This window comes from Brachyistius frenatus, unplaced genomic scaffold (assembly GCF_029030835.1).
Source record: "Brachyistius frenatus isolate BFR_SWC_R1_liver_20210118 unplaced genomic scaffold, ASM2903083v1 Contig_268, whole genome shotgun sequence".
Classification (NCBI taxonomy): Eukaryota; Metazoa; Chordata; class Actinopteri; family Embiotocidae; genus Brachyistius; species Brachyistius frenatus.
Window position 1 is genome coordinate 396,136 of NW_027210867.1, and position 27,717 is coordinate 423,852.

Genomic DNA, 27,717 nt, shown 5'->3' on the forward strand with positions numbered 1-27,717 from the left:
CTTCTTATTAGTTTTCTGGAGGTCCATCTGAAAATAATCCCTCATTCATTAGAAAAGAAGATTCAAGAAGACCTGTTTTTGGGGGCGTGTCTGTTTGATTGACAGGCCTGTGGTGCAGTCAGGTTACAGCTATCGGTGGGCAGGACGTAGTATCATCAGGTTTCCAATCAGATCGGTCAGATCCACCGCTGGCTCCTCCCCCAGCTCGTCCAAATATGGTCACTTCCTGCTCCAAACCGCTCCGAACTAGCAAAGATGGTGACGGACAGAATCTGAACTGGAGGCTTCATAACGTTCACAAACCAACGATGACATCACTGATGGATGATGGTTGAATTTAAAATGAGCACATATTTTTCATAAAACAATAAAATCTCTCAGTTTCAACATTTTATATGTTGTCTTTGGTCTATTTTCAATTAAATATGTTTTCACATCATTTCATCATATTCAGTTTTTATTAACTTACAGCGTCCCAGCTTTTTAGGAAACAAGGTTGTATACTGTTCCTGTTATGTAACGAGTGGGAGAATTATTCGACAGACTTTCATCACCGTACTTGTACTTGCAGAAGAACCAGGAGACTCTAATGAAAGTTCCTTTTTTTTAATTCTGATTTTAATGAAGCAAATGTAAATTCAAATCTCCCTGAACTCCCCTGTTTCTCCCATCCCGTCATAATGAAGCTCATCTGCTCACTTTCCCTGTTTTTATGGTTTGATCTTAAAAAACACACACACACACACACACACACACACACACACACACACACACACACACACACACACACACACACACACACACACACACACACACACACACACACACACACACACACACACACACACACACACACACACGCTGGCTCTAATTGCTCTCCTTCTCCACCAACAGTCCCGTCCTTCTGGGGTCTGGTGAACTCAGCCTGGAACCTGTGTGCCATCGGGAAGAGGCAGTCGCCCATCGACATCGAAACCAGTCACATGATCTTCGACCCCTACCTGACCCCTCTCAGGCTCAACACAGGAGGACGCAAGGTAAGAGGTCGACGGCGTTTATACACTCCTGACATCCATCTTCAGATGAAAACAGTCCCTCGGGGGAGCCTCAACATTTCAGAGGCAGTGATGGAGGAACTCATCAAACAGATGCAGTGCGAGCAGGATTGTCCCTCCCTGACAGCTGTTGGGCTCCAATTCATCAAAACACAACAGGACAGTTTCTAAATCAAGATGCAGAGAAACTTGTGTTTGACAGAGATGATGAGCTTTTCATCCACATCTGAATACTTTAAAATTCCCAGTTGCGTTTCTCTGCACCGGGCTCAGGAGGCACGACAGTTTTAGCAGCGATGCCAGTTAATCTTTACGGGAGAAATCCTCCCTAAACACCCTAAACCTCCGTTACAATACAGTTTCTGGGGGTGGTGGGGGTGAGGTGGGGGTGAACTGACTCACTTGTGGATTCCACCTGCTTCAGGTTGACTTCCTGATTCGGTCGCGCTCGCTTGATTTTTGTTCCTCCAGCGGCTAAACCTTGTTAAATGGTTTCTTTTGTCCATTTTGTGTTTATTGTTGTTATTTCCTGATGTGACCTGCAGCCTGAAGACAAAGTTAATGCAGTTTTCTGTGTTTTTGTTATTAAAATTCATCCTCAGCATTATTTCATAACTGTATTTCACAGTCAGCCTGAGGAGAACACGTTTCTTTTCCTACTTGAAAGACTCCTTTAGTGATGTGGTAAACACTGTAGTCGGCGCAGGATTTGAAAACTGAGCGGATTCTCTGCTGTTCCCGCATCTGACTTCCTGACTTCCTGTTTTGGGGGTCTGATGCCAGTTCTGTCAAGAATAGACCCTGTGCTCGTTTTCAGTGAAACACGGCAGATCATTTCTCCGGGGACGCTTCCTAAATGTACTTTGGCGCGTTTGGTGGAACCCAAACAAAACAAATATGAATGGTTTTGAAGAAAATACCAAGAATCAGAAGTGTTAAACTCTCAACCCAATTCGTTGGCCTAACAGCAGCAACGTGTGGAAGTGACCGATGCGCCGTCTACGTATATATGTGTCTACGTACGCAAGAGTCTACATGACCCAACTAAATTGTTTTTCAGTTGTTAGTCACACCCCCATGTGTTGCCATGGAAACGGAGATCGAAGTTTACATTTTGTGGATACGTTTAGATTGCATATTTTATTTAGTTGGTCACTACTATAATGGTAATGCTGACTGTCGTGTTAAAGCACCTCCTCTGGTGTAAAACTGCTTCAATCAAACAAACAGAGTAAAGACGCAATGTGATTCTGCCTTTGCCTTTAAATCCTAAATTAGTCTTCATAAATGAATGGAGATAAAGTGTTTGTCCTCTCCTGCTTTAACAGGAACATCGTGTTTGATATTTCCATCCTTCGTTTTCAGTCGTCCCTTCACAGCAGTTAAATAAACCTTCCCGGTACCTGTGACATTGACACAGTCCATTATTTCTGATCATCCATCCTGAATGTGAGCCGACTTCATTTCCCCTTCATTTAGAAGAAAGTCTATTTTCAGTCATAAATCATTATCTCACAGCATCTTTATGGAAACTTGATCACAGCACGAAGCTTTGATGTCGGTATGATGCATCCTCTGCTCTCCATAGGTTCCATGTTTGGTATGACGACTGTCGCTGATTTATCAGAAACTGGTAAATGATTGAAAACCGCCTCTGAGAGTTTGAGAAGACACACTTTATTCTTTTATTTGTTAAATATTTATGTTTCTATGGAGCCTTGACAAAATGTAATTAAAGCTCATTAGAAGAAATGAACACATAAATTATTAAGAATAATACTTTTATTAATAACAGTACTACTAATACAACTAATATAATATTGGAAGTAAAATAATTTAAATGGAGTGTATGAAACAAATATCTTTATTTCTGTAACACTGACCCCATAAAAAACATAAAACAGAATTGTAAAAACAGATGAACATCATCTGGGGAGGTAAAAACTTCAGTGGATATCAGCTTCCTTTTGCTCGAAGAAAACTAAATATAAGAGTACAGAAGAGAAAAGTACAAACACCTCGATCCTGCACACATGTGGTCGCAGCAGGAAGACGAGTACTCTGTGGTTTAATGTAGTTCTCTCCAGATACCAATAAAGCTTATTGTATAGATGATTTGTAAAAATAAAAAAATATTTTAATATATCTGAAGCTTGGCGTCTTAAATTGTGTTAAAAAAAACATAGTGGTTAAAAAAGTGCAGATAAAAAGCATAATTTCCACCTTTTATTAATGTAGGATTTTAGGAAGTTTAACTCTTCATCAACTATAGTGACAATAACTCAACATATTCAATAATTAGAATGAAAATTCCTCGACATGTAATAAATCCCACATTGTATTCTGGCTCTCAAAGAGAATTAGTCCGATCCGGGTGCCGACCAGACTCATCTTCACCTCCTGAACATCTGAGTCTCTCCACCCTCCAATCGTTTGCTGTCGTTCCATCCTACTGGGCGTCGACCGCCGGTTAAATTTAACCAATCAGCAACTGGCCGACACTCTGCCACCGATGTAACTACCTTCCGTGTCCTACCGTGTTTTTCCTGAGTACAGAATATTTTTTAAACTGTTTTCATGAACAGCAGCAGCGTGACGAGCTGCTGAGTTTATTCTGCTCTAAACAACGAACGTTTTTTTTCCGGTCACAGAGAATTCACCGAGGGTGGCGCTCGTCAATCACCAGCCGTCCAATCACAGTGAAGGAGGGGCGGGACAAATGCGGTTAACCATCGACACTGGTCTCTGATAGGAGAAGAAAAGTGAAGCTGTGAGCGACAGTCGGTGCAGAGAGGCTTAATTAGTCTTGAGTTTAATTGAATAATTTTAATATTATAATAATTTTTCATGTTTAAAAATGCAACTATAGTGAAAACACAGTGACATAAGAATTGTTGTGATGCTCTGATTAATTGATTTAAAGATATATATTTTTTTGGATGGAAACATTTGCGAACTGAAAATTGAGCCAAACAGTGAAACACTGTGACATTATTAATTCATGAACTCCTGTAGAGTTACAGGTGAACCTTTAAATTCACACTATTGTGCCTCAGTATATTTAGTGTTTGTTGCTTTATGAATCCTACGGCTCCCAAACTAAAGGCGTTGGCTTTAGTTGGTGCTATAAAATCCTGTAATTTCCTTTGCAATCAGGACATAATGAGCCCACAGAAACAGGACCATGTCTCCATGTATCTACATTTCCCCGTGAGCACAGAGGAACCATTCAGCCCATCACAACCCCGCTCAGGTCCGTCTCTGTGATTCCCCACGAGACTCTCGTATCGGGCTGAAGAAGTGCCACGGGGGTGTGTGGCACGTCATTCCCCGAGAGAGCAGTGTCAGCCAGTAATCACGGCCGCAGACGAAGATGGACGAGATCACATGAGTGATGGCAGAAGCTCCGGCTCTGTTAATCCAAACCACCGGGGAATGTAGGTCGCCCGGGCTAATGAAATATCTGGATTACTGAAACTGTTCAGCAGCTCATCTCAAATACATCTGCATGGAGGTTGTTAATGTGTGTGCAGCTCACATTTCAACAGAAATAGAGCAGTTTTAATGTGTTGTGTTTGTCCTTTTGATACTGAGCCAACGTACATGTTCACGCTCACAGTAACAACTTTACAGAACATCTAATTATATGTACAAAAGAATGCAGAGAAATGTAGGTCATTTAAAGATATTAAGAAATAAAGAAATGGCCGGTCAGCTGCAGAGTCACAAAACCTTTAAATGGTGTGCAGGAGGAGCAAAACCACACACGTGACCTCACAGATGGTTACAATCCAGTTACAAGCGCCTGAAGGGGGAAATGTGGAAGTTTAAAGCTTTGCTTTGTTTCTATTAATGCAGGAATAAATACACTCACATAAAGCCGACAGGAAGCCCCCCCTCTTCCCTCCCCAGTGTTCCCTGAACAACAACCTTTGCACAAAACTCATTCACAATCTTTACAAAAGGTGTTGAGATATTTCATAAAGAACTATAAATATTAACTTCATGGCTGCGCTTGAGGAAAAATGAATGAATCACTCACTTGAACATCGAGTCAATCCGAGAGCGATGCCACTGTCATGGCCGACAATACAGATGACAATAACACACGGCTCCTCCCCACCTGATTAATACCTTTAATAATAAAAATTATCCACATTCTTGGAATCACATCAGAATTAAGCAATATTACACTCGAATGTGTGCTTTAACTTCTGTGATGCTTACGGACCAATAATCATGTTAAAGCAGATTATATAAGTTCCCAACTAAATGAAATATGTCATCTCAATGTGTTCATATTGTGGAGCAATTCAATCTCAGAATATCAAATTTTTTGTTAGCTTGATCTCCGTTTCCATGGCAACACATGGTATGACAAACAACTGGAAAACAATCAGTCACGTCAGTAGAAGTAAATGTAATGTCTTCAATGTTTACTACTCCAGGAAGTAGTCCGACCCTTAGCAACCACCTAGCAACAAAGAGGATTTCTAGTCTCCAACTGAATAAATACAGGATGTAGAAACACTAAACTGCTCAGCTGGCTCAGTCTGTTTGGAACAAAGATATCTGATGAACAAAGATATCCATGGACTCATGCACCGTGTCTTAGCACCGTGTTGTGTGTTAAAACCAAAACCAGTCCAGCTAGCCACCGCTAGAACCCCATTTCACTAAATGGGTCATTTAATAGACCTATAACAAGTAGAAACTACATTATATTGCATATAAATGAAATGAAATAGCCACGCTCTTGGTCCGTCTAGGCGTTGACAGTTACACATTGTAAAAGTGTGATACTTACATACACGTAAATGTCATGTGGCCAAGGTCTCGCAACAGAGGCAATAAAGGACATGGTTCGCATGGTGGCATTAGACTGTGTTCAGACCAAATACGAAGCAAATTACTCCCACAGAGCGATTACATGCAAAGTCAATGCAAAGTTGAAAATATGTAACTGAAGCGGCTGTATTCACACAAGTAACACGAGGCGAACATTCGCTTCGCGTTTGGTTTGAACACGGCCTCAGACAGCCACGCGGGATGATGAGGTCTGAATCCAGGAGGTGACAAAGTTTTGGTTGAGTTGTTTTGTGTTTTCTAACCCCGACCATGTGTTTTAACTGTAAGTTTCATTGCAGTAGGTTTTATTTTTGTCCACTACAGGAAAATGTGTAACTGTCACGCTTAGACAGCCCAAAGCATGGCTATTTCACGTTTTACTGTAGTGGACCGGCGTGTCCCCCCAGCTCGTCCAAATATGGTCACTTCCTGCTGCAAACCGCTCCGAACTAGCAAAGATGGTGACGGACAGAATCTGAACTGGAGGATTCATAACGTTCACAAAGCAGCAGAATTAATATTATATTATCAGATTTTTAATGAAAATAATATATTCAGATGGAACCACTTTGGAATCACACGCATTTTTAATAGTAACTGTAATTTTTTAACGTATTTTTTAATAACTGTAACAGATTACAATTACATTTATTTTGTAATTTGATTACATTACTCTGTTTCATAGTTACTCTCCAACACTGAGTGTTTGATAGATGTGGTTAGTCAGTAAAACCTATCAAGTAAAAAGTACATTATTTCCTTCTGGACTGCAGATGAGTGTGAAGTTTAAAGTATGGATTTATTTTCAGCAGCAGCTCTGTGTTTTAGTCCTGAACATGAACCTTTAATAAAGTGCAGCGCTCGGATGTCATAATGTGTTTGTCTCTGCACGGATCAGCGACGAAGACACGACCACTTAGTGACTGTCGCCTGTAGAAACTCTTAGCACCTCTGGACCCCCCGGGGCTTCCTGTTTGGTGGTGATGTGTGCAGTCGGGCTCTGGGGGGGTGGGGGGGTGGGGTAATCCAGCCATGCATCAAATCTCCTGTCCTGTGGGACGGCTTTGGCACACAGATGTTTTCCTGCGGGCGGTGTGCTTCTTTATTTAGCACCGGGTCCGAGTTTGGTGTTCTTCAGCAGCAGCCGGGCCAGATGTGTTATTAGAGTCATGAACAATCTTCTTCTTTCATGTATTATGTATAAATACTGTTGTTTTCCAAGCTGTGAGTTCTGCAGCGATGAAGGTCTGACTCTCCACTTGAAGTTTCATCTCTCCGTGATGCCTCAAACCGCTCTGCAGTGTGAGGATCAAATTAAATTAAATTCATTTTACACATCAAGATCAGTTTACTCAGCTCAAGCGTGACTACTGGGCATGTGCAAACAGGTGAATGTCTTCAGTGGATCTGGAGGATGAAATGATCCTGGTTAGATAGTTTAACCTCCGAGAGTCACAGTTACTGGCTTTACAGAGCTTTCAGTTTAAAACCAGGCATCAACCAGCAGTGACGTCATGTTGTTGCAACTGGAAAGTGAAAGGACTTGTTGTACGTCAATGCAGCAAATAGTTGTTGCGATATTTCGCCCAATATTAAACTGTAAGTGGCGCTAGAGGAAAGATGAGAGGTGCGTTCGTCTTCTGCTACATTCATACCAGATATTATGGAAATAAAATGTTAACATGACTAAACAAAGTGTGAATCTAAAGTAGAAAACAATTTTTTTTTTAGTTTTTTAAGCCTTCAAAGAGTCACTTCCTGAATGTGATGATCACTTCCTGAATGTGATGATCACTTCCTGAATGTGATGGTCTCTTCCTGAATTCGATGATCACTTCCTGAATGTCATGAATCAGGACTTTTCATAGGAAGCTGCTGCACAACTGTAGTAAGAGTGAAATCCTCTGTTTGAGTCTTGTTTCATGATTAATGCTCTTGTGCATCTGCTGAGTGAGAGCACACAGCTCGGCCATCTGTCCTGGCGGGTGTGTGTGTGTGTGTGTGTGTGTGTGTGTGTGTGTGTGTGTGTGTGTGTGTGTGTGTGTGTGTGTGTGTGTGTGTGTGTGTGTGTGTGAGTGAGAGAGAGTGTGAGTGTGCCTAGAGGAGAGAGAGATGGGAAGCATGTGTAAGGTGAGATTGTGTTTATGTGTGAGAAAATGATATCAAAGATCGAGGTCAGTTAGAGCGCACGTGTTTGTGGGTGTATGTGAACGTGGTCAAAAACGAAATTGGACACCTTTAACTCTGTGTGTGTGTGTGTGTGTGTGTGTGTGTGTGTGTGTGTGTGTGTGTGTGTGTGTGTGTGTGTGTGTGTGTGTGTGTACGTTAGTGATCTGGGCCAGCCGCTCTCTCAGCCTCTCTGTGTTGTGAGCGAGTTTCCTCCAAAGCTGCAGCTCAACAGATTGGCTGTTTTGGCTCTCGCTGGCAGCAACAGATTTCTTTGTTGCTTCCAAATTCACTGACAGCTTTTACATACATCTTTACAATAATCCTGTTTTCACACATTCACACAGATGCAAGAAGGACAGTTATGTACAAACTCAGCTGAAGAACCTGTAAATCTGTGGCACGTGATTGGCTGATTGTAATATTTGCATCAACTGTCAGATGTACAGGTGTCCTGTGGCGTTTAATTATTCATCACACATTAAAAACAGCCGTGTGAACGTGATACCTGCACACAGGAAGGTTACATCCTTGTTTCTCCTCCGTGTCCTGCGATCACGACGAGTTTCCCTCGAAAGCGCTCAACACTCGCTTGTTTATCACGTTGACTTCAGACTTCGGAGGTTAGTGACCTGGAGCTGGCGTCTCCGCTCCTGTGATTGGTCGACTTCATCTGCGCTGTCTTTATGAATTGTGCAGAACTCAGATTGAAAGGATTCATTGTTGATTTCATTGTCTTCATTGACTCAAAGATGGTGAAATAAGTAATCTTTTTTTGTGATTGATGTGATAATTATTTTTTTATGTTTAAGCAGATTTTCTCAAAAACTTCGATGTAATTTGCAGTTTTAAGTGAGTTTCTTGCAGTAAAATTGTGGGAATTAGAAAAAAAAATTGTAAGTGGAATTTGTTGTAAGCACTACCTGATAAACGATGATATGTAATTAATTTCTATGAAGTAGAAGCAGCTGCCATCTTTATCCACTCAAACGTACTCACCTGCCCTGAACCGCTTCACTGCTCTCATGTACTTTTGTGTGTGCAGATGATGCTCATCTGATGTTCATTAATAATTAGTCGGTTACACTTCAACTTGTGACCATGTTGTTCTGAAAAGGCCATCAGCTTCGTTTCCATCCGACACAGTGACAGAACGACCTTCACCTTCACAGCAGAGTCTCACTGAGGTGTCACAAGACCTGCGAACATGACAAATGACGTCTCCACAAAGATCTAGACGGCTCTACAGCACGCTGACATTTTACTAAGAACTTGGACAGTACTCGTGCAAGTGTGTGTGTGTGTGTGTGTGTGTGTGTGTGTGTGTGTGTGTGTGTGTGTGTGTGTGTGTGTGTGTGTGTGTGTGTGTGTGTGTGTGTGTGTGTGTGTGAAAGTGACAGTTCATTAGTTACATCCTGTCTCATGGAGTGGCTCCAGTACACAGAGAAACATGCAACACCCACTCAGTCAAACAGTAATTGATCAGTGGCAACAGTCATTAATTAACCCACAGACGATGTAGACCACTTCATTAAACTTCATTTAATGTTGTGTTGTAATAACATGCAGAGAGTCGGGGAAGCGGAGTTTGAGCTTCAAGGCCAAGAGACAAACACACTTCTCCGTGTTTGTAATTAGTGATTGTGTTACGTTTGCATCATCCATTTTATCGGATTTGCCTTGAAGAGCTTGTGAGTGCTGATGTTCACAATTCCCGCACCGAAAGCAAGAGTTAATTTCTTAATGTAATAGGCTTATGTAAGGCCATGCTTCTTGTAACTGCTGTTTATAACACGCATGTACGCACGCACACACTGAACAAACACAATTATAAAACTACCGCCCACTAATAGCTGTAACCTGACTGCACCACAGGCCTGTCAATCAAACAGACACGCCCCCCAAAAACAGGTCTTCTTGAATCTTCTTTTCTAATGAATGAGGGATTATTTTCAGATGGACCTCCAGAAAACTAATAAGAAGGAGTGACTTTAGCTAACAACACCGAGATAACTGATGGACACATTTTATTCACTTTGGATTTGATGAGAGAAGTTGAATGGGAGTCTATGGAGCTGGAGGCTTTTTGGAGCCGACCTCTAGTGGCACTCGGTGGTATTGCATCTTAAGACACTTCTGCAGGCCTCATTTTTCAGACCTGGAAGGTACGAACAGTTTTATATCCAGTCTGTGATCCAGACTATAAACACAGTGAAGAAAACTGAAGCTGTGAGTGACAGTCTGGTGGAGCGAGGCTACAAATCTTATTTCTCTTTTATACGTACAGGTGTGATGGTCCTCATTAACAAGGAGCAGCATCATATGTTCCTGGATTAGAAGGCTTTACTCCAGAAACACCCTGCTTACCTCCAGTGCTGTTGGGGAGTAACAGGTTACATCTTACTTAGTTACACAATTAATTTTCAAAATAAATGTATTTGTAATCAGTTACTGGGAATAAATATGTAGTTATATTATTATATAGTTAGAAAACATTAATTATGTAGTTAAATTACCGTTATTTTTCAAAATGTTTGTGAATAAAAAGGGGTTTAATCTGAATATATTATTTTTTTGATAAAACATTTATATTTAGAGTTTATATAGAGAGTTAATATTAATGCTGCTGCTTTGCACAGGAAAGTATTTTGTTTATATTTGGCTTCTTTTATTTGTGATAACATTTGAGCCTCACTGGTTTTTTTTTATCCGCCTCTCGTCTGCAAATTAAATCATTATGAATTCCTCTCAGCAGCTACACCGAGGCAGGTGGTCATGTGGTTGGATATTAAGATAAAGAGATATTAGAAAGTCCTTCAGAAACCAGCGTGAAACATATCTGAATATGATTTATGACCTGCAGTCCAGCTGCATCCCTCTCAGCATGAGATTCACAACAACACTTTTTACCCTGGAGGTTAATCCGGATTACAGGTGCTCTTCTTTATGGACCTTTGAGCAGGTAGACTCCACCTGAGTTCAGACAGATTTAAATTCTGCTCATAAAAGATCTTTACTAATGAAACTTTCAGGACAATTCACAGGAGTTCCTTCACTCAAGCGATCTCAGGGGAGAAAAGGATTCAGGTGGCGATCAGACAGACGAGTGACGACAAATGTCAAGAGACGACTGAGTGAAAAGAGGAAAAGAAAAAGAAAGGAGGCGGTGATTGAGATGGAGGATGGGAACAGTGAGGAGGACCACAGAGAAGGAGTCGGGATGAGAAAAGAAAAAAAGAAGAGATGAGTGGAGATGAAGGAGGGGAGTGGATGGGAGTCGACAGAGGTGAGCGGGGGGGTCGTTCAAACTGTGAATTAATCATTTTGACAGCCTCTGTGTCTCACACATAAATCACATGCTCTCCTTCAGCCTTTCTGAGCATAAAGACAGCCGCAGCAGAGAATAAGACGGAGACAGACAGTTCAGTCGAGAGGGACGTTGCCTTTACACATACTGTATCCTCAGAGCTGACACAACCAAAGGTTTTTAACTTAAGAGTGAACTGATGAGGGTGTTGTTGGTTTTGTGTCTTATTGACTGGATACCGCAGTTGAGGGCCCAAACTATGGCCAAGAAGATTATTATGTTATTATAGTGTCTGAACTTAAAGAAGCATGGAGCTCAAAGTTATAAAAAAATAATCCTCAAAGTGCCGCAGCTTTACAGAACAGACAGTTTGTGGCTGTAATATAGAATATTAAGGTGACATCTGCTGTCAAAATAAGAGCTTTAGATGCTGTTTAATTCATTTTCCTTTAAGTCCTGTGATACTGTTAGTGCACAAGAACAAAGTCTAATCTTCTAAAACTGTAAATGTGTCTTAAACTCCTCTGTGATTGCTCAGATGCAGGAAGTGCGACGATTGGGAGCCTAATTCTCAGGATACGACCATATTTCCCATAAACCCCATTACCTCTTGTTTTCATTTGATTTGTTTTGATGATGAGGAGATGTTGAAAAGCTGCTCAGTTATTTTGTTTGGAAAGATTTTCTGCTTCTTTTTATTCTGTCTGCTGCAGAAATTTTTACAAACTTGCAAGCTCCTGCAAATATTGCATTATGAACATTTATGCAATAATTATTGCAAATGCAAGATCATGATTTCTGGGAGGGATCGACGTATGGACTGCAATTTATGAAACCCCTCGAAGTTCGTTGGTCATGTTTGTTGTGCCGTGTCTTGTTGTTTATAAGGCAGCATGTCGGCCATCAGTGACACACCTGCAGTGAACGCATGCTGGACTTTGGTCTCCAGTTGATGTCTCTGCAGGCTCAGTGTAAAATGCATCTCCTGATTGTAAACTGTGAATGACGTGATCAGTGCTGGTGAATCACGTATTTATGCAACATCATCAGGTTGCTTTCTGTCCATACTGTAATCATACATATTTTTTCTCTTTCTCTTTGGTTCTGTTTCAGGCTTTAAGTCTGTCTTAGAACAACATGTATTTGAACATCTGCCATTAAAACGTTTCAACAAATGTTCCTCTTTGGCCGGAGATGAACCAGCTTTATTCGACGCGTTGGTGTGTGCATGATGGTGGCCTTACGTATCCTGCGTGTGTTCGGAGCGTTGGTTGTGAGAGTCCTCAGTAACTATTGCAGCGTAAGATGCAATATACGCATGGCTAATGAGGGCGGTGCGGTCTGAAGATGTGATGGGTTCAGGAACCTGCAAAACTAAATGGAAACAAGTTTACAACAGGAAATTGAGGATGTGGAAGTCCTCCAGTGACACGCGGAGTACAGACGCCAGTATGAGCGATAACGGTCACAACGAAAAACGGTTGTCAACGTGAACGCGTGGTTCAATGGTTCAATGGTTCATGGTTGGTCTTCACACACGCTGATTCTCTGCTTCTCTGCTGCAGAGGAAAGGAAGCAACATAACGGGGTCAATGTTTACATGGATTAATTAAGATTGAAATTAAGTTTTGAATACATTTTTTGCACAGGAGGACCATAGACTTCATCCCCATCACTTAGACTGGAGGTGCATCAGAAAGGGATCTCTCAGTGTCTCCACATCTCTTGTGAACTTCCTTTTATGTGAACATCTCCTTTAATGTTTGAAATTGGTTTTAGCTCCTCAGTTTGTTAAAAAGAGGATCTGACTGATTGGAAACCTGACGATACTACGTCCCGCCCACCGATAGCTGTAACCTGACTGCACCACAGGCCTGTCAATCAAACAGACACGCCCCGCCCAAAACAGGTATTTTTGAATCTTCTTTTCTAATGAATGAGGGATTATTTTCAGATGGACCTCCAGAAAACTAATAAGAAGGAATGACTTTAGCTAACAACACCGAGATAACTGATGGACACATTTTATTAACTTTGGATTTGATGAGAGAAGTTGAATGGGAGTCTATGGAGCCGGAGGCTTTTTGGAGCCGACCTCTAGTGGTACTTGGTGGTATTGTACCTTAAGACACTTCTGCATCGGCCTCATTTTTCAGACCTGGAAGCTACGAACACTTTTATATCCAGTCTGTGGTTTTCACCTCCTGGTTAGTTTGTAATTTACATGAAATGGAGCGGAAATAAAAGATAATAGTGGATCTGAAATAAATATGAAAACATAATTAGGCCTTCCAACCAATGAAGCCAGTGTAGCACGCTCCCATTCACCCATCCACTGCCACTGTCATACATAACATGGGTCACTTTGCTCTGATTAGGTTCTGGTGTTACTGGCAGGAAATCAGTTATGCCTCCACGATGTGACAAATTAAAAGTTAGCAGGAGGCGCTGAAGTTATCTTCTGCGGTGCAGTTTTAAAGAATATAATGAGCAGAACCACATTTTGAAGCAGCTCCAAGGTGCTCATGCTGATTTCTTGACTGGTTTCCAATTTTTCTTTTATTTTGATACAAGAACACACAAAATTTAATTTTAGATGGGATCGACAGGCGTGACATCCAAAACTAACAATCTGTTAAATTAAATATATATAAACACGTCTGTTTGAAAACTAGATTAGCTAAATATGGTTGAATTAGACAGTTGATGTTTGTCCAAATATGAAATTGGTCTGAAAACTGAATTAATTGTTGGCTGTCTTGGAGCTCAAACTTCATGTTGAAGTTTAAAGATCTGCTGCCATAAAAATAAATCGACTAATTTTCAATAAATGGGTTAAAAAAAAAGAGGCTGAAAAGCCTCTGAGACGATACAACCGACAGACCGAGAAATTCTGCTGACCTATAAACTGTCGATTGAAAGCTCTCCATGCAAAAAGCATTTGAAGCTTTTCAAGGTCATAAAAATCCAGCACGCAGTGAATTCAGAATTATATGAGCATATAGACCAGACGTCCAACTGAGAGCAGTTTCTGAACTGTGAGAATACAAAGAGGAACTCATCGTGTTTGCAGTCATCCAGTATTTCTATATTCTGAGTCAAACTATTTAATAAACATGATTAAACACACGCAGGTCCGATTTGGAGAAAGGTGACGAATTTGTGTTGAATGTGAAGCGCTGGAAGAAGTTTCAAAGCCAACAAGCAGATGTCAGTCTGTGACCAGCTGAAGGTTACATGGGCCAACTCTTTTTAATTAACGGAGTCAGACTGATGACTCTTCATAAATGCTCCATAAAATCACTGCTGAGATGTCCTGTTAGTGGGTACAAAACATGATGACGTGCATTTCAAATCACTATCACATAAGCAGAAACATATTTCCCTCCAGGATTTCATGGAGTTTTTTTTGTAAAACTTGCGATCAGAATGTTTGAATTTCCTTTATTTTTAAATTCTGATGTAAACGGAAAACATTTCCAGTTTTCTTGAACAAAATTGTTGGAAATAGAAGTTGCCAGATTCTATTGAGTTTGTTAAAAATTGGAAGCTCCAACAAACGTTGCAGAGATTGGCTGCATTTTTATTTAATGTTGTCACTGCAAGATTGAAGATTTACTGGAAGGACTGCCGGGAAAATGAAAGACCTTGATGTAGTGCTGCCAAAATCTGTATGCTGATTTCCAAAAGTTAGTTTTTCCACAGATGCACACAGTTTCATTGCTTGCATGTTGTGCTTTAAAGCAACAACTTTCAAACCACCAAGTGGAGAAACACATTTGTTGAGCTACAAATTAAATTTGGACCTTCCATGTTAGATTAGATTAAGTCAAATCAACACGCACAGACAGGAGCTGCATACTGGATTCAGAACTTCTATACTGGATTTGGAAATCCACACATTGGTTTTAAAAGTTGTCATTCTAGATTCAGACGGTGACAAACCTGATATTTTGTCGACTAAAACATGCTTATTTCATCATGAGAGTGTAGCAGAGGTCCCTGAGGCAGAGAGTGTTTGGACACCGCCGGCCTCCGGCAGCATAACGCTGCGAAATAGCAAAGCAGAGTTCTCCTCACCGTCCTCCATTATCTATACCCACTTTATCCTGACAGGGGGGCTGGAGCCCATCCCGGATCACTTTGGGCGAAGGCAGGTTACACCCTGGACAGGTCGCCAGTCCATCATAGGGCCAACACATAGAGACAGACGGAAACAAAGACCACACCTAAGGGCAATTTGTAGAATCACCACTTAACCTGACATGCATGTCTTTGGACGGTGGGAGGAAGCCAGAGTAGCCGGAGAGAACCCGCACACGGAGAACATGCAAACTCCACACAGAAAGACCGAGGCCCAGATTTGAACCCTGAACCTTTTCGCTGTGAGGCCACAGTGCTAACCACTGTACCGCTGTGTCCAGCTTTATAATTAAGCCCGTAGTGTCAACAGAGTGGCAGCCGGGGAGATCGTCTCCAACAGATACTGACAGAGCAGAGGGCTCAAATTAAAACCTCGGCCCTCACTGTGGGTTACATGCATTATGCAGTGGCCTATTACAGCCCAGGCCCAGGTGGGACCAATCCTTTTCCTCCTTTAAATATTAGCATTTCATTTCTCTTAGTGTTGCTCTGAGGAGCTGAAGCTCTCTCTAACCCATTTCTCTATCTACTAAAATGTCCCTCTCCGTCCCTTAAACTCTCCCTCAAACCTATTTCTCTCCGTCAATCATTTTTTTGTCTAATTTGTGCCCAGTTCTGTCCTTCTCCTTTTCCATCACATTTTTTGCTCATTACCATTCACCTTCTCTGAGTGCTATTTTTGCTCATTCAATCTTCCTTTGTCTCTTTCTTTCTCAATGTGCACTTGTTTGACTCACTGATTTGTGATTCTGTCTTTGTCAGTATGTGTTTCTCTTTCAATTAATTTGTAGTGTTAGTTGTTACGGTGTGTCTGGCTAATGGTGTGCGGTGTTCTCCCACTTTCCAGAGCATACTACTTAAAACAATAATCCATGATATTCAACCGCGGTCCCATCATGTCTCTGTAATGCAGCTTCATGTTTCCAACAAAGTTGGAACACTGTGTAAAATGTAAATCATACTTAAACCATATTTATTTGAAAATAGATGAAACTAAGAAATGTTATTGTTTTATGAAAAATATTTTTGAATTTGATAGCAGCAACACATCTAAAAAGAGTTGGAACAGGTTTATGTTCACCACTGAGCTGCATCACCTCTTCTTTTTACAACACTGTAAACATTTGGGAACGGAGGAGACCAGTTTCTGGAGTTTTTAAAGTGAAATGTTGTCCCATTCTTGCCTGATATAGGATTTCAGCTGCTCAACAGTTCAGGGTCTCCTTTGTTGTATTTTTCATGTCATGATGATCCAGATGTTTTCAATGATTGACAGGTCTGGACTGCAGGAGGTCAGTTTATCAGCGAACTCTTCTACTACGGAGCCATGCTGTTGGAATACGTGCAGAATGTGGTTGGACGTTGTTCTGCTGAAATAAACAAGACCTTCCCTGAAAGAGACGTTGTCTGGATGGCAGCATATGTTGCTCCAAAACCTGAATATATCATTCAGCATTAATGCTTCCTTCCAGATGTTCAAGCTACCCATGCCATGTGCACTAATGCATCCCTGTACCATCACAGATGCTGGCTTTTGAACTGAGCGCTGATAACAAGCTGGATGGTCCCTCTCCTCTTTAACCGGTAGGATGCAGTGTGCCCCGCACCCCACGCCAAAAATATAAGCCAGCCACTCTAACTCACCAAGGAGATGCACACAATGCAACTCCCATCCTGTAAACCCACCTATAATCATCTTAAGCTGCTGTCCGTGGTGCTGATCAAGACTGACCGAAACTCCAGTTATATCAGCGCTGATCTAACAGCGCTCTCTGAACTCAGGCCAGAATATCATCAAATATCTTACATCGTATGTTAATAAGCAAAGAACAAACAGCCACCAAAGAAAGCACAGCAACTCATTATGGCAGCTGTTCACAGAAGATATCATTTACATTCATTTAATTCATCATTCATCATCAATGACGCTGTGGCAAAATGTTATTACAGACACAGATTACACATTTTCCAACATATGAGAGGTAACGAATTCATTGCCGTAGATTTAAATTCCTGACAAAATAAAGAAGCTGTACTCACCCATTAGAAGCTCATTCTCAATACTGCTCGAGTCCAAATTCCTGCCTCCGCTGGTGTCTATTGAGAGTAGAGCCAAAGCATTTTCATGTTTCTTGTCCCGTACTGCTTCGTAAATAGGACTTTATCAACTTGAGCTTGGAGAATGAACGTTCTGTGGTTGCAACAGTGACGGGTATGGTGAGCTATAACAGTGATGCTGTGCAAACATCACTAAACGTTGTGGTCTTTCACTGTTGGCTCTTTTGCTATTTTGGATTTAAAGCAGGCTCTGAATGCAAAGAGTTGCTTAGTTAAACTCTGGGATAAATCCCTGCTGCGGTGGTCGGCGAGGCGCCGGGAGTCCTGGTAGACTGGAACAATTCGCTAGTTTCACGCATTGAAGTGAACCTCTGTGAAAGCTGGCTGATAATGATGTCCAGGCTGGCGTTGAACACATTCATTCTGAAATGACTCTCACCTCTCATCTTCACACAGCTCATCGAAAGTGGCGTTTTACTCTTCTTTTGCAAACTTCCATGAAGTCGCGCTGCGCTCGACCTGGTCACAGGCATGTCAGTATACAGATCGGACCAGGGTTGTGTTTGGGAGGAGACCCACTGCTTTCTGGATCTCTACATCTTTTAACTGCAACATCTTTGACACAGCATTCATGATTTCCAATATTTTTGTTGTACAACTATAAAAAATATATTAAAAAAATAATAAATAAAGAAGACACTAGCAGTGTGGCAGCTACACACAGAGCCCCATTGAAGAGTCATTGAAGGAGAGGAGGAGGTAACAGTAGTGTGTTGTGTTGTTTTTTGATTTTTGAACATTTTCACCTCAAATAATGCTGAATCAAAGCAAAAGTAATTTGGTAGAGGTGGCAGCATTTGTGCAAACTCAACAAACTGTTAATGTTCCGGTGAAAAGGGAACTGATGGTTATAGTGGGCGAGACGTAGTATCATCAGGTTTCCAATTAGATCAGTCAGATCCACCGCTGGCTCCTCCCCCAGCTTGTCCAAATATGGTCACTTCCTGCTCAAAACCGTCCCGAACTAGCAAAGATGGTGACGGACAGAATCTGAACTGGAGGCTTCATAACGTTCACAAACCAACGGGTGACATCACTATTGGTTGAAAAGGGGCGGGGTTCATCCCTTTCTTTTGATATCATGTTTCATAAATTACACAATGTGATTGGTTGACAGGTGCCTGATCTCTGTCAGTAATTCAAATGTGATCATTATAAGTAAGTTGACATACTGTAGGTTAGATTTGATTTGAATGGATTGACCGATAGAAGGAAGTAAAAAATTAAATATTATATATCAGATATTTGATGACACAAAGCGCCAGTTTTACTGGGGAATCCAGGAATAGTCCTGAACCTGCTTTGTTTTAGTGATGTACCATAAATATACTAATATACTGTCAGATAAACTGGGCTGCATATGGTGTCTTTTCTATAATTAATACATAGTCAGCTCAGGGAGTCAGGACTGCACAACTGCGTGATAAATAACAGCTCGGGATCCTCGTAGCAGGTCTCAGATCTCCACTGAGAACAAAAACGTAGGATCCTGAAACTGGGACTGACACTCATTATTTTTAGGAGTTTATTCTAATTCATAAGTAATATTACTGTAAGTCTTCATCGGAGTGACATGCCAGTGTATATGCTACAACATTTAACTAAACTGCCACTTACATCGTGAACTAATTGACATCTAAACCATCCCTGCTGTTGTTGTACATTTACATCTGTAGTAATTTCCTATTTGTCGTTTTTGCATCCCTGAGAGTCACTTCTGACCCGATAACCTGACAAGTTGTTCCTTGTTTTTACTGTCAGAACATCTGAACAGCAATTTGTTTTTTAAAAAAAAAATGTGTTGAGGATTAAGCCTCACAGACATCCAGCTCCCTCTGAACTGTCTGCATTTTCCAAGTAGAAACAAGCGATAAAATAAAGATAAAAAAAAAAAAAAAAAAAAAAAGGTTTTGCAGCTCGTTAAATCTGACTCGGATCACTAAAACGACCAAGTTTCATCAGAAACAGATGAGAAACTTGAGATAGAAACGGTGCTGCGTGAGGCGTAGATATCCCTGCATACGGTAGAGCATGTAAGATGTCTCTGAACCTGTTGAGTGACGTATAAGAGTGAAAATCCTCCAGTCGTTTTTAGACTCTAAATCCTCAGCCTCTTTTAAAATAATGCTGTGCTTTTCTTTGAGGATTACGCTGTGAATAGATTCCAGGCCGGTGAGTAATTGTTTAATTTCATACTACCCCAGCAGTGGCACGTCACAATTAGACTCAGGCTGAGAGCTTTCTGCTCATTTATTCTATGCAAACATCAGTAATGAATGTGTGAATGCTGCAGTGTCATATAATATGTATGATGAATATGCTTGGCATGTGGGAAAGGAGCATGAATGGTTTATGTGTTACCAGCGGCATTGTGAGGGGCCGACAACATGCTGCTCCGGGGCAATGTGAGCAACAGGAAAAGCTGTTTTAATCCACACACACACACAAACATCACCTCGTGTGTCATACACAGTAAATATAGAGGAGTGTGTTCTCTGCTCTGGGACAAAGGCACCAGAACAACCAGCTGTGAACAAGGAGACCCAGTTAACACGGCGCCGGTTCAGAAACATCAGGGATTTCCATCGATAGCGAACTTCAGGGTTTTGTGAAAGAAGGTGTTGAGGTCTGGAGATGTTTAATGCTGAGTGGATGGCCACCAGGATGAAATAATCTGTGTTTGTTGTGAAAGATTTTGCTTTTCTAGCTCAGTTTGCTTCTCCGATTTCATCACATTTTCTGATTTCTCTTTAGTTTTTGATGACAAAAAAAGAAAAGACGAGAAACAACCAACACAGAGACATTACACCAGACGTAACAGACATGAAGCTTCAAATACAATACACCGGTTTAGGAGATCATTGCATCACCGCTCCATCTAGATAGGATTTAGCTAATCTACATATAATACATTCAGCTTTCTATTTAATAACTTGGACACCGAAAATATTTCGTCACATCGACATTCTGGTTAAAGTAAAAACATGTTATTAACTTGTTTCTGCTTTGTAGGTTTGACTTGTTGACTGTGTGTAGTGGGACAGTTTAAGTCCCTGAAGAGAGCCACAGAATAATCTAAATAGTTTACTGGGACCTTAGCAAATGAATGAATTAACCATGTAGTTTACATGTATACAAAACCCCGACTACAACATGCAGCAGCTCGACTTTTAACTGATCGTAATAGGTCACATATCACGTCAATTATATCCTCACTACACTCACATCCAATTAAGTTCAGGATTAATTTTTTAAATCCCAGTGCTCAATTTTAGAGCTCTGCATGGTCGAACAGCTCCGTACAAAACCGATCTCCTCCTTCCTTACTCACCCAGTCGGACTCGAAGGTCTACTGATCAGAAATGGTTGTCCATAATCATCAACCATCAGTGATGTCACCAATCATCAGTGATGTCATCGTTGGTTTGTGAACGTTATGAAGCCTCCAGTTCAGATTCTGTCCGTCACCATCTTTGCTAGTTCGGAGAGGTTTGGAGCAGGAAGTGACCATATTTGGACGAGCTGGGGGGAGGAGCCAGCGGTGGATCTGACTGATCTGATTGATCTGATTGGAAACCTGATGATACTACGTCCCGCCCACCGATAGCTGTAACCTGACTGCACCACAGGCCTGTCAATCAAACAGACACGCCCCCAAAAACAGGTATTGAATCTTCTTTTCTAATGAATGAGGGATTATTTTCAGATGGACCTCCAGAAAACTAAGAAGAAGGAGTGACTTTAGCTAACAACACCGAGATAACTGATGGACACATTTTATTCACTTTGGATTTGATGAGAGAAGTTGAATGGGAGTCTATGGAGCCGGAGGCTTTTTGGAGCCGACCTCTAGTGGCACTCGCTGGTATTGCAGCTGAAGACACTTCCGCCTAATTTTTCAGACAAAGAAGATACGAACACTTTTACATACAGTCTGTGGTTGTCCCTCAAACCTGCTTTAAAACTAGAGGTGGGCGAGCCTTTCAAACTGGTGCACCTAATTTATTGAACTATCTCCCTGTGTTTGCAATGTCTTGACTCCTGCAGCATTTTAAAGAGAAGGTTGAAAACGTTCCTATTCTTTCAAGCTGGTGGTTATCCTAGAGCTGCTCTGTTTTATTTAAGACTCATTACTGGAATAATTCTCCACATGTGTCAAGGGCATTTGTACTTGTTCTTTTGTCGGTGTCTTTGATTGTTTGTTTGTTTGTTGTTGTGATCTTAACTGGTCAGCATCATGCTGTTTTATTGATATGAAGCCTTTTCTGATTTTATGTCTGTGAAAAGTGCTGTACAAAAAAACTTTACTGAATTACTTACCAACCAATAGCACTCCTTTTCAATGCCCTCAGCATACATTGGCTAAAACACAACATGAATATCCAGAGTGAACAAGTGAAGCGAAACTGTCCTCTTGTTCCATAATTAGGATGAGAAAGTCAGCTCACTTAAATCTCCATAAAAACTACTGTAAAAAAAAAAAAACGGGCTGCAGTGAAACCCGCCACACATCATCGCACATGCTACTGTTTTCATTCAGCACTTTGTCAGGAGACAAAACAAGAGTAGTTTCTGTAAGTGGGCCACGGCGTTGCTCGGTCCGGGGAAATGAGATTACCCATTTTACAAATAAAGAAGTGGCTCATTAAGACAGTCCTTAAGTAGCGTACGTTATACTTTATAATATTAATAATGAAAGGAACATCCACATATTAACAGCTCTGAAGGTCATTACAGTTTTATTGGTGTTTCATTAGGGGGATGTGCAGTTTCAGTGCATGGTTGTTACATTGAACTGTTTTTGCAAAGTCAGCTTTTTCTGTGATATTAAACAATGTTTATGTCACCACTGCAAAACAGAAAAAACTAAAACAAAGCCGAGAGTCCAGCAGCTCCGGACGCTGTTCTTTAAAACACTCAGAGGACGACCGAAGTCGTTAGAATCCATCTGCCGGAGGGACATTCAGCAACCAGAGTGGCTCCGAACTTTTTCCTTTCCTTTGTGAGTGCTCTAACATTCAGGTGATTCGGCTTTGGTTTGGTTTTCAGCTGCTGTCCGAACGTTATTGATGTGTCTCCGTGTGTGAACAGAAACTACCTGGAAACAAATGTTCTCTGTGTTCCACTTGGTACTAACGTTGACTTGACAACAGACGCCTTATTATTGTAATACTTGCTTATAAATAATATGAATGCACTGGTTAAAAATTCCCCCCAGAGTCTTGTGGTGTTACCAAAATGACTGCACTGCTACAGGAAAAAGAACTTTCAAGAAACTGACAATGTTAATTTAAAAAAAAAAATTATTATTCAGTTACAGGGGATCAACTAAAGTGTGAAAACAGAATTCATTTTCCAGCCACAGCTCTGCCTCCTCTGTCAGCTGTCACACACTGAAACTTGTGTCAAACTGATTTTACCAAAGCATTCATCACAGAGCTGAATAACCTCTGCAGTATTAAGTGAGCAGCGTTAACAACTCGCCCCTCGAACATGCTACTGGTGTTAATTAGGGAACTTCAGAGGTGCTGCTCTGAGGATCCTTTGGACGGACACAGTTTAATAACAACAGGCTGAAACAGTGGTCCGCTGGCAGCCAACCGAAGTTAGCAGCTGCTGGTGGTACTTTTATATTTATTGGACAGATGAGTGAGATCACCAGTTTCTGTACAGAAACTCTCCACCTTGTTAAAATCTGGGCTCTAAGTACTCAAGCAATATTACAGGAGAAGGTGTGCTTTAACATCAGTATTGGCCGTCGCCTTGGTCCTGACCAACAGGACCAACAGAGAGGATTTCTAGTCTCCAACTGAATAAATACAGAACATAGAAACACTAAACTGATCAGCTTGCTCAGTCTGGTTGGAACAAAGATATCTGAGGAACAAAGATATCCATGGACTCATGTGTTTTTAAGATTTTAGCACTGTGTCGTATATTGAAATCAAACCGGTCCAGCTAGCCGCCGCTAGGGTTTTAGGTGCGCGACTATCCGTGGTGTTACGGTACGGGTGCCCGGGGCGACCAAAAAGGAGCTCTCAGTCACTTTGGTTTGGTGTCTGTCTCGTTTGTTCTCACATCTCATTGCTGTCGTCTCATTAACACCCGTCCCTCTCTGTTTTTCTGTAGATGGGAGGCACCATGTACAACACAGGGAAGCACGTGTCGCTGCGGCCGGACAAAGCCCACCTGGTGAACATCTCGGGGGGCCCGCTGGGTTACAGCTACCGGCTGGAGGAGGTCCGCCTCCACTTCGGGAGCGAAGACTCCCAGGGTTCAGAGCACCTCCTCAACGGACAGGGCTTTCCTGGAGAGGTGAGAGACCATGAACATTGACCGGCTAATGTAATAACTTCTGGGAGCAGACAGACAAATAATTACGTAAAATTATAATATCTCGGATAAAAACACATGCTGAAAGTGTGCATACAGACTCCAAACATGAAAAAAAGAAACGCACCCAAGACCGCCACCAGTAAGCTCTTCTGAAACACTTATCTGTCTTTAAGGCGTAAACTTTTTCCAAATGTGGCAGATTTGTTCCCTTCAAATTGGATTTGAAGCTTATCTCCGAGCTTGTAATCCATCTTGAAGGGAATTCAAACCTGGTTGCCAAAACTAGAAATAGGCTGTCTACCTCTGAGCAGCTTGTGGCTGCGTGGAAAGTCCCCGAGCTTTCAACCCGACGCTGATCACAATACTACATTTGTCATGTAAATCCACGCCGTCCACAGAGACACGCAGCAATTTCAATGGGAACTGTAAACTTTTGAGACACTTCTTAGTCATGTCATGCACATTTGATTTGTGATTCCACTTCTGCCAGAGATGTTCCGGAGGAAGACGTAATCTCACTGACTCAATTTCATTTGGCAGAGCTGGAGAAGCTCAAGAACTGTAGTTTTTATATTTGGGCCGCTGTTGCTCAAAAGGTACAGCTGGTTGACCTGAAACTTGGACAGAGAAACAGCAGATTTGGTTTCAATCTCTGGAAACGGTCAACACTGACCCTTGAAAGCTTCTTGTGCCCACGTGTTGTCTTAACAGGAACTTGTGTGCATATGAGTGAATGAGAGGAACCGTGCTGTATGAGTCCATAAACTGTTCAAACAGTGATGTGATGGCGCTCGTCTGAGGACGTTGTAAGGACTTCATGACCTATTAAAATCCTTGTTGTTTTTTGTGATGTGAAAATGTTTTGGTCACCAGTTTTTACGTGATGGTCATCTGATCCACAGAAAAATATGGACTAGAGCTGATTTTAGTTTTTTATTTGAGGAAATATTGTGGTCGTGTTTAAAAGAAACCATCGTTCCCTGCTGGGAGGAATGGAGGTGTAAACTATCTGTCATGTCAAAGTTATAGTCTCCTTCATCCACTCCTCTTACATGAAGCTATTTGGTGCTATTTTCCATCATTAAAGCTTGGTCATACATGCTTTTAAAAAAAGCAACATTTTGTGGTAAGATCGATGGACCGGTGACCAGAGACTTTACGCTGTTGACCAATAGATTGAAGATCTATACATTAATTTGAGCCACTCATAATAATACATATTGATCAGGTGCTGTTCCTGCTGGAGATGTTAGAGCTCTCTGTCATTGTGTCTCTTTCAGGTCCAGCTAATCCATTATAACCAGGATCTGTATGCCAACTACAGCGAGGCAGCTAAGAGTCCTCACGGCATCGCTGTGGTCTCCATCTTCATAAAGGTCAGCATGTCCTTCTGGGAGTACAGAGGAACAGAGTGAAGGGACGGTCATGCTGGGAAAAAACAGGCAGACCAGAGAGTTGTAAGGTGTCAGGACCGAAAATGAGCGTTCAACATCTGATGTAGTGTTCAACCCCGTTTCAAGAAAAGTTGGGACGCTGTTTAAAATGAGAATAAAAACAGAATGCAACTATTTGAAAATTACATAAACCCATATTTAATTGAAAATAGACCAAAAACAACATATCAAAAGACCCTTTGGGCTCTCAGGCAGCACTGCATTCAAAACACACAATTCTGGAGTGGAAAGCACTGCATGGGCTCAGGAACACTTGTGAAAACCATCGTCTGTGAACACAGTTCATTGCTGTGTCCACAAATGCAGGTTAAAACTCTCCAAAGAAGAAACCAGATAGAAACATGATCCAGAAACACCGCCGCCTTCTCTGGACCGAGATCATTGAAGATGGACTGAGGTGAAGTGGAAAACTGTCCTGAGGTCTGATGGATCACAATCTGAGGTAATGTTTGGAAATCATGGACGCTGCATCCTCCAGGCTAAAGAGGAGAGGGACCATCCAGCTTGTTATCAGCGCTCAGTTCAAAAGCCAGCATCTGTGATGGTACAGGGATGCATTAGTGCACATGGCATGGGTAGCTTGAACATCTGGAAGGAAGCATTAATGCTGAATGATATATTCAGGTTTTGGAGCAACATATGCTGCCATCCAGACAACGTCTCTTTCAGGGAAGGTCTTGTTTATTTCAGCAGAACAACGTCCAACCACATTCTGCACGTATTCCAACAGCATGGTTCTCTAGTAGAAGAGTCCGCTGATAAACTGGCCTCCTGCAGTCCAGACCTGTCAATCATTGAAAACATCTGGAGCATCAGGACATGAACAATACAACAAAGGAGACTCTGAACTGTTGAGCAGCTGAAATCCTCTATCAGGCCAGAATGGGACCACATTTCACTTTTAAAACTCCAGAAACTGGTCACCTCAGTTCCTAAACATTTACAGTGTTGTTAAAAGAAGTGACACAACACAGTGGTAAACATGATCCTGTCACAACTTTTTTGAGATGTGTTGCTGCTATCAATATCAACATAAGCATACATTAAAAAAAAAAACTTTTTTAATAAAAAAACAAAAAATCTCTATTTCAACATTTCATACGTCGTCTCAAATATGGGTTTTCATGATTTATAAATCATTGCATTCTGTTTTTATTTACATTTAATATAGCTTCCCAACTTTTTGGAAAACAGGGTTGTATTATAGTCAACTTATTAAGTTATTGAATGAATTGAATGATGATTTACAGCCATCAACAATGAGGAGCCACGAAGCACCAGTTATCAATGACACAATTACTCAGTACAAAAAATGGCAAACGTTTGGAATAATCACGGAATTTGAGATCTTAGTAAATTAGGCCTTGAGTGTGCGTTTGTGTGTGTGTGTGTGTGTGTGTGGGGGGGGGGGGATTTGATTTGAATATTTGATTTTCCTCTGTTTGTCATCTCTCAGCTCTCTGAAAACTCCAATGTCTTCCTCAACCGAATGCTCAACAGAGACACCATCACCAGAATTAACTACAAACGTAGGATACACACACACACACACACACACACACACACACACACACACACACACACACACACACACACACACACACACACACACACACACACACACACACACATGCAAAAAGGAATCTTCAATACATTTTAGAATTTCATGATGAGTCACAAATTCATTTGTTTGTTTACAGTATATTTGTTTGGATGTCAAAATTCAGACAAACATATTGTTACATCAGTGCTGCGAATTGTGTTTTTACCAGTCAAGGAAGTGAGGAGCTCAGCAACACCCTCAACATATGGTTTTAACATCTGATGTTTGTTGTGTTTCTACTATTACTATAGTATTATAATATACTAATACTCCTAAATATTAATACTATACTGCGATACTATACTAATACTCCAAAATACTAATACTATACTATGATACTATACTAATACTCCTAAATACTAACACTAATACTGATATACTAATACTCCTAAATATTAATACTATACTACTATACTATACTAATACTTCTAAATACTAATACTATACTACTATACTAATACTAAGACTCCTAAATACACTCCTAATGACAGGGGGATCTTATTCTACCTAATGTAACACAGCCACACACGCACACACGCACGCACGCACGCACGCACGCACGCACGCACACACACACACACACACACACACACACACACACACACACACACACACACACACACACACACACACACACACACACAGCCTGTTTGTGGTGTCCTCCTTCAGGAACAATACATTCTTAAT

The 27,717-nt window shown here is 41.2% G+C and overlaps 1 protein-coding gene across 1 annotated transcript in view; it reads left to right on the forward strand.

The window, feature by feature from the left end:
- The window catches only part of LOC138634581 (carbonic anhydrase-related protein 10-like), an 80,267-nt gene that overhangs the window by 45,585 nt on the left and 6,965 nt on the right, over window positions 1-27,717 (forward strand). Inside the window, exons 3-6 of the mRNA XM_069721598.1 lie at window positions 895-1,037; window positions 23,767-23,952; window positions 25,254-25,349; window positions 26,884-26,956. Coding sequence (XP_069577699.1) covers window positions 895-1,037; window positions 23,767-23,952; window positions 25,254-25,349; window positions 26,884-26,956 — 498 coding nt within the window. The remainder of the gene's footprint in view (window positions 1-894; window positions 1,038-23,766; window positions 23,953-25,253; window positions 25,350-26,883; window positions 26,957-27,717) is intronic.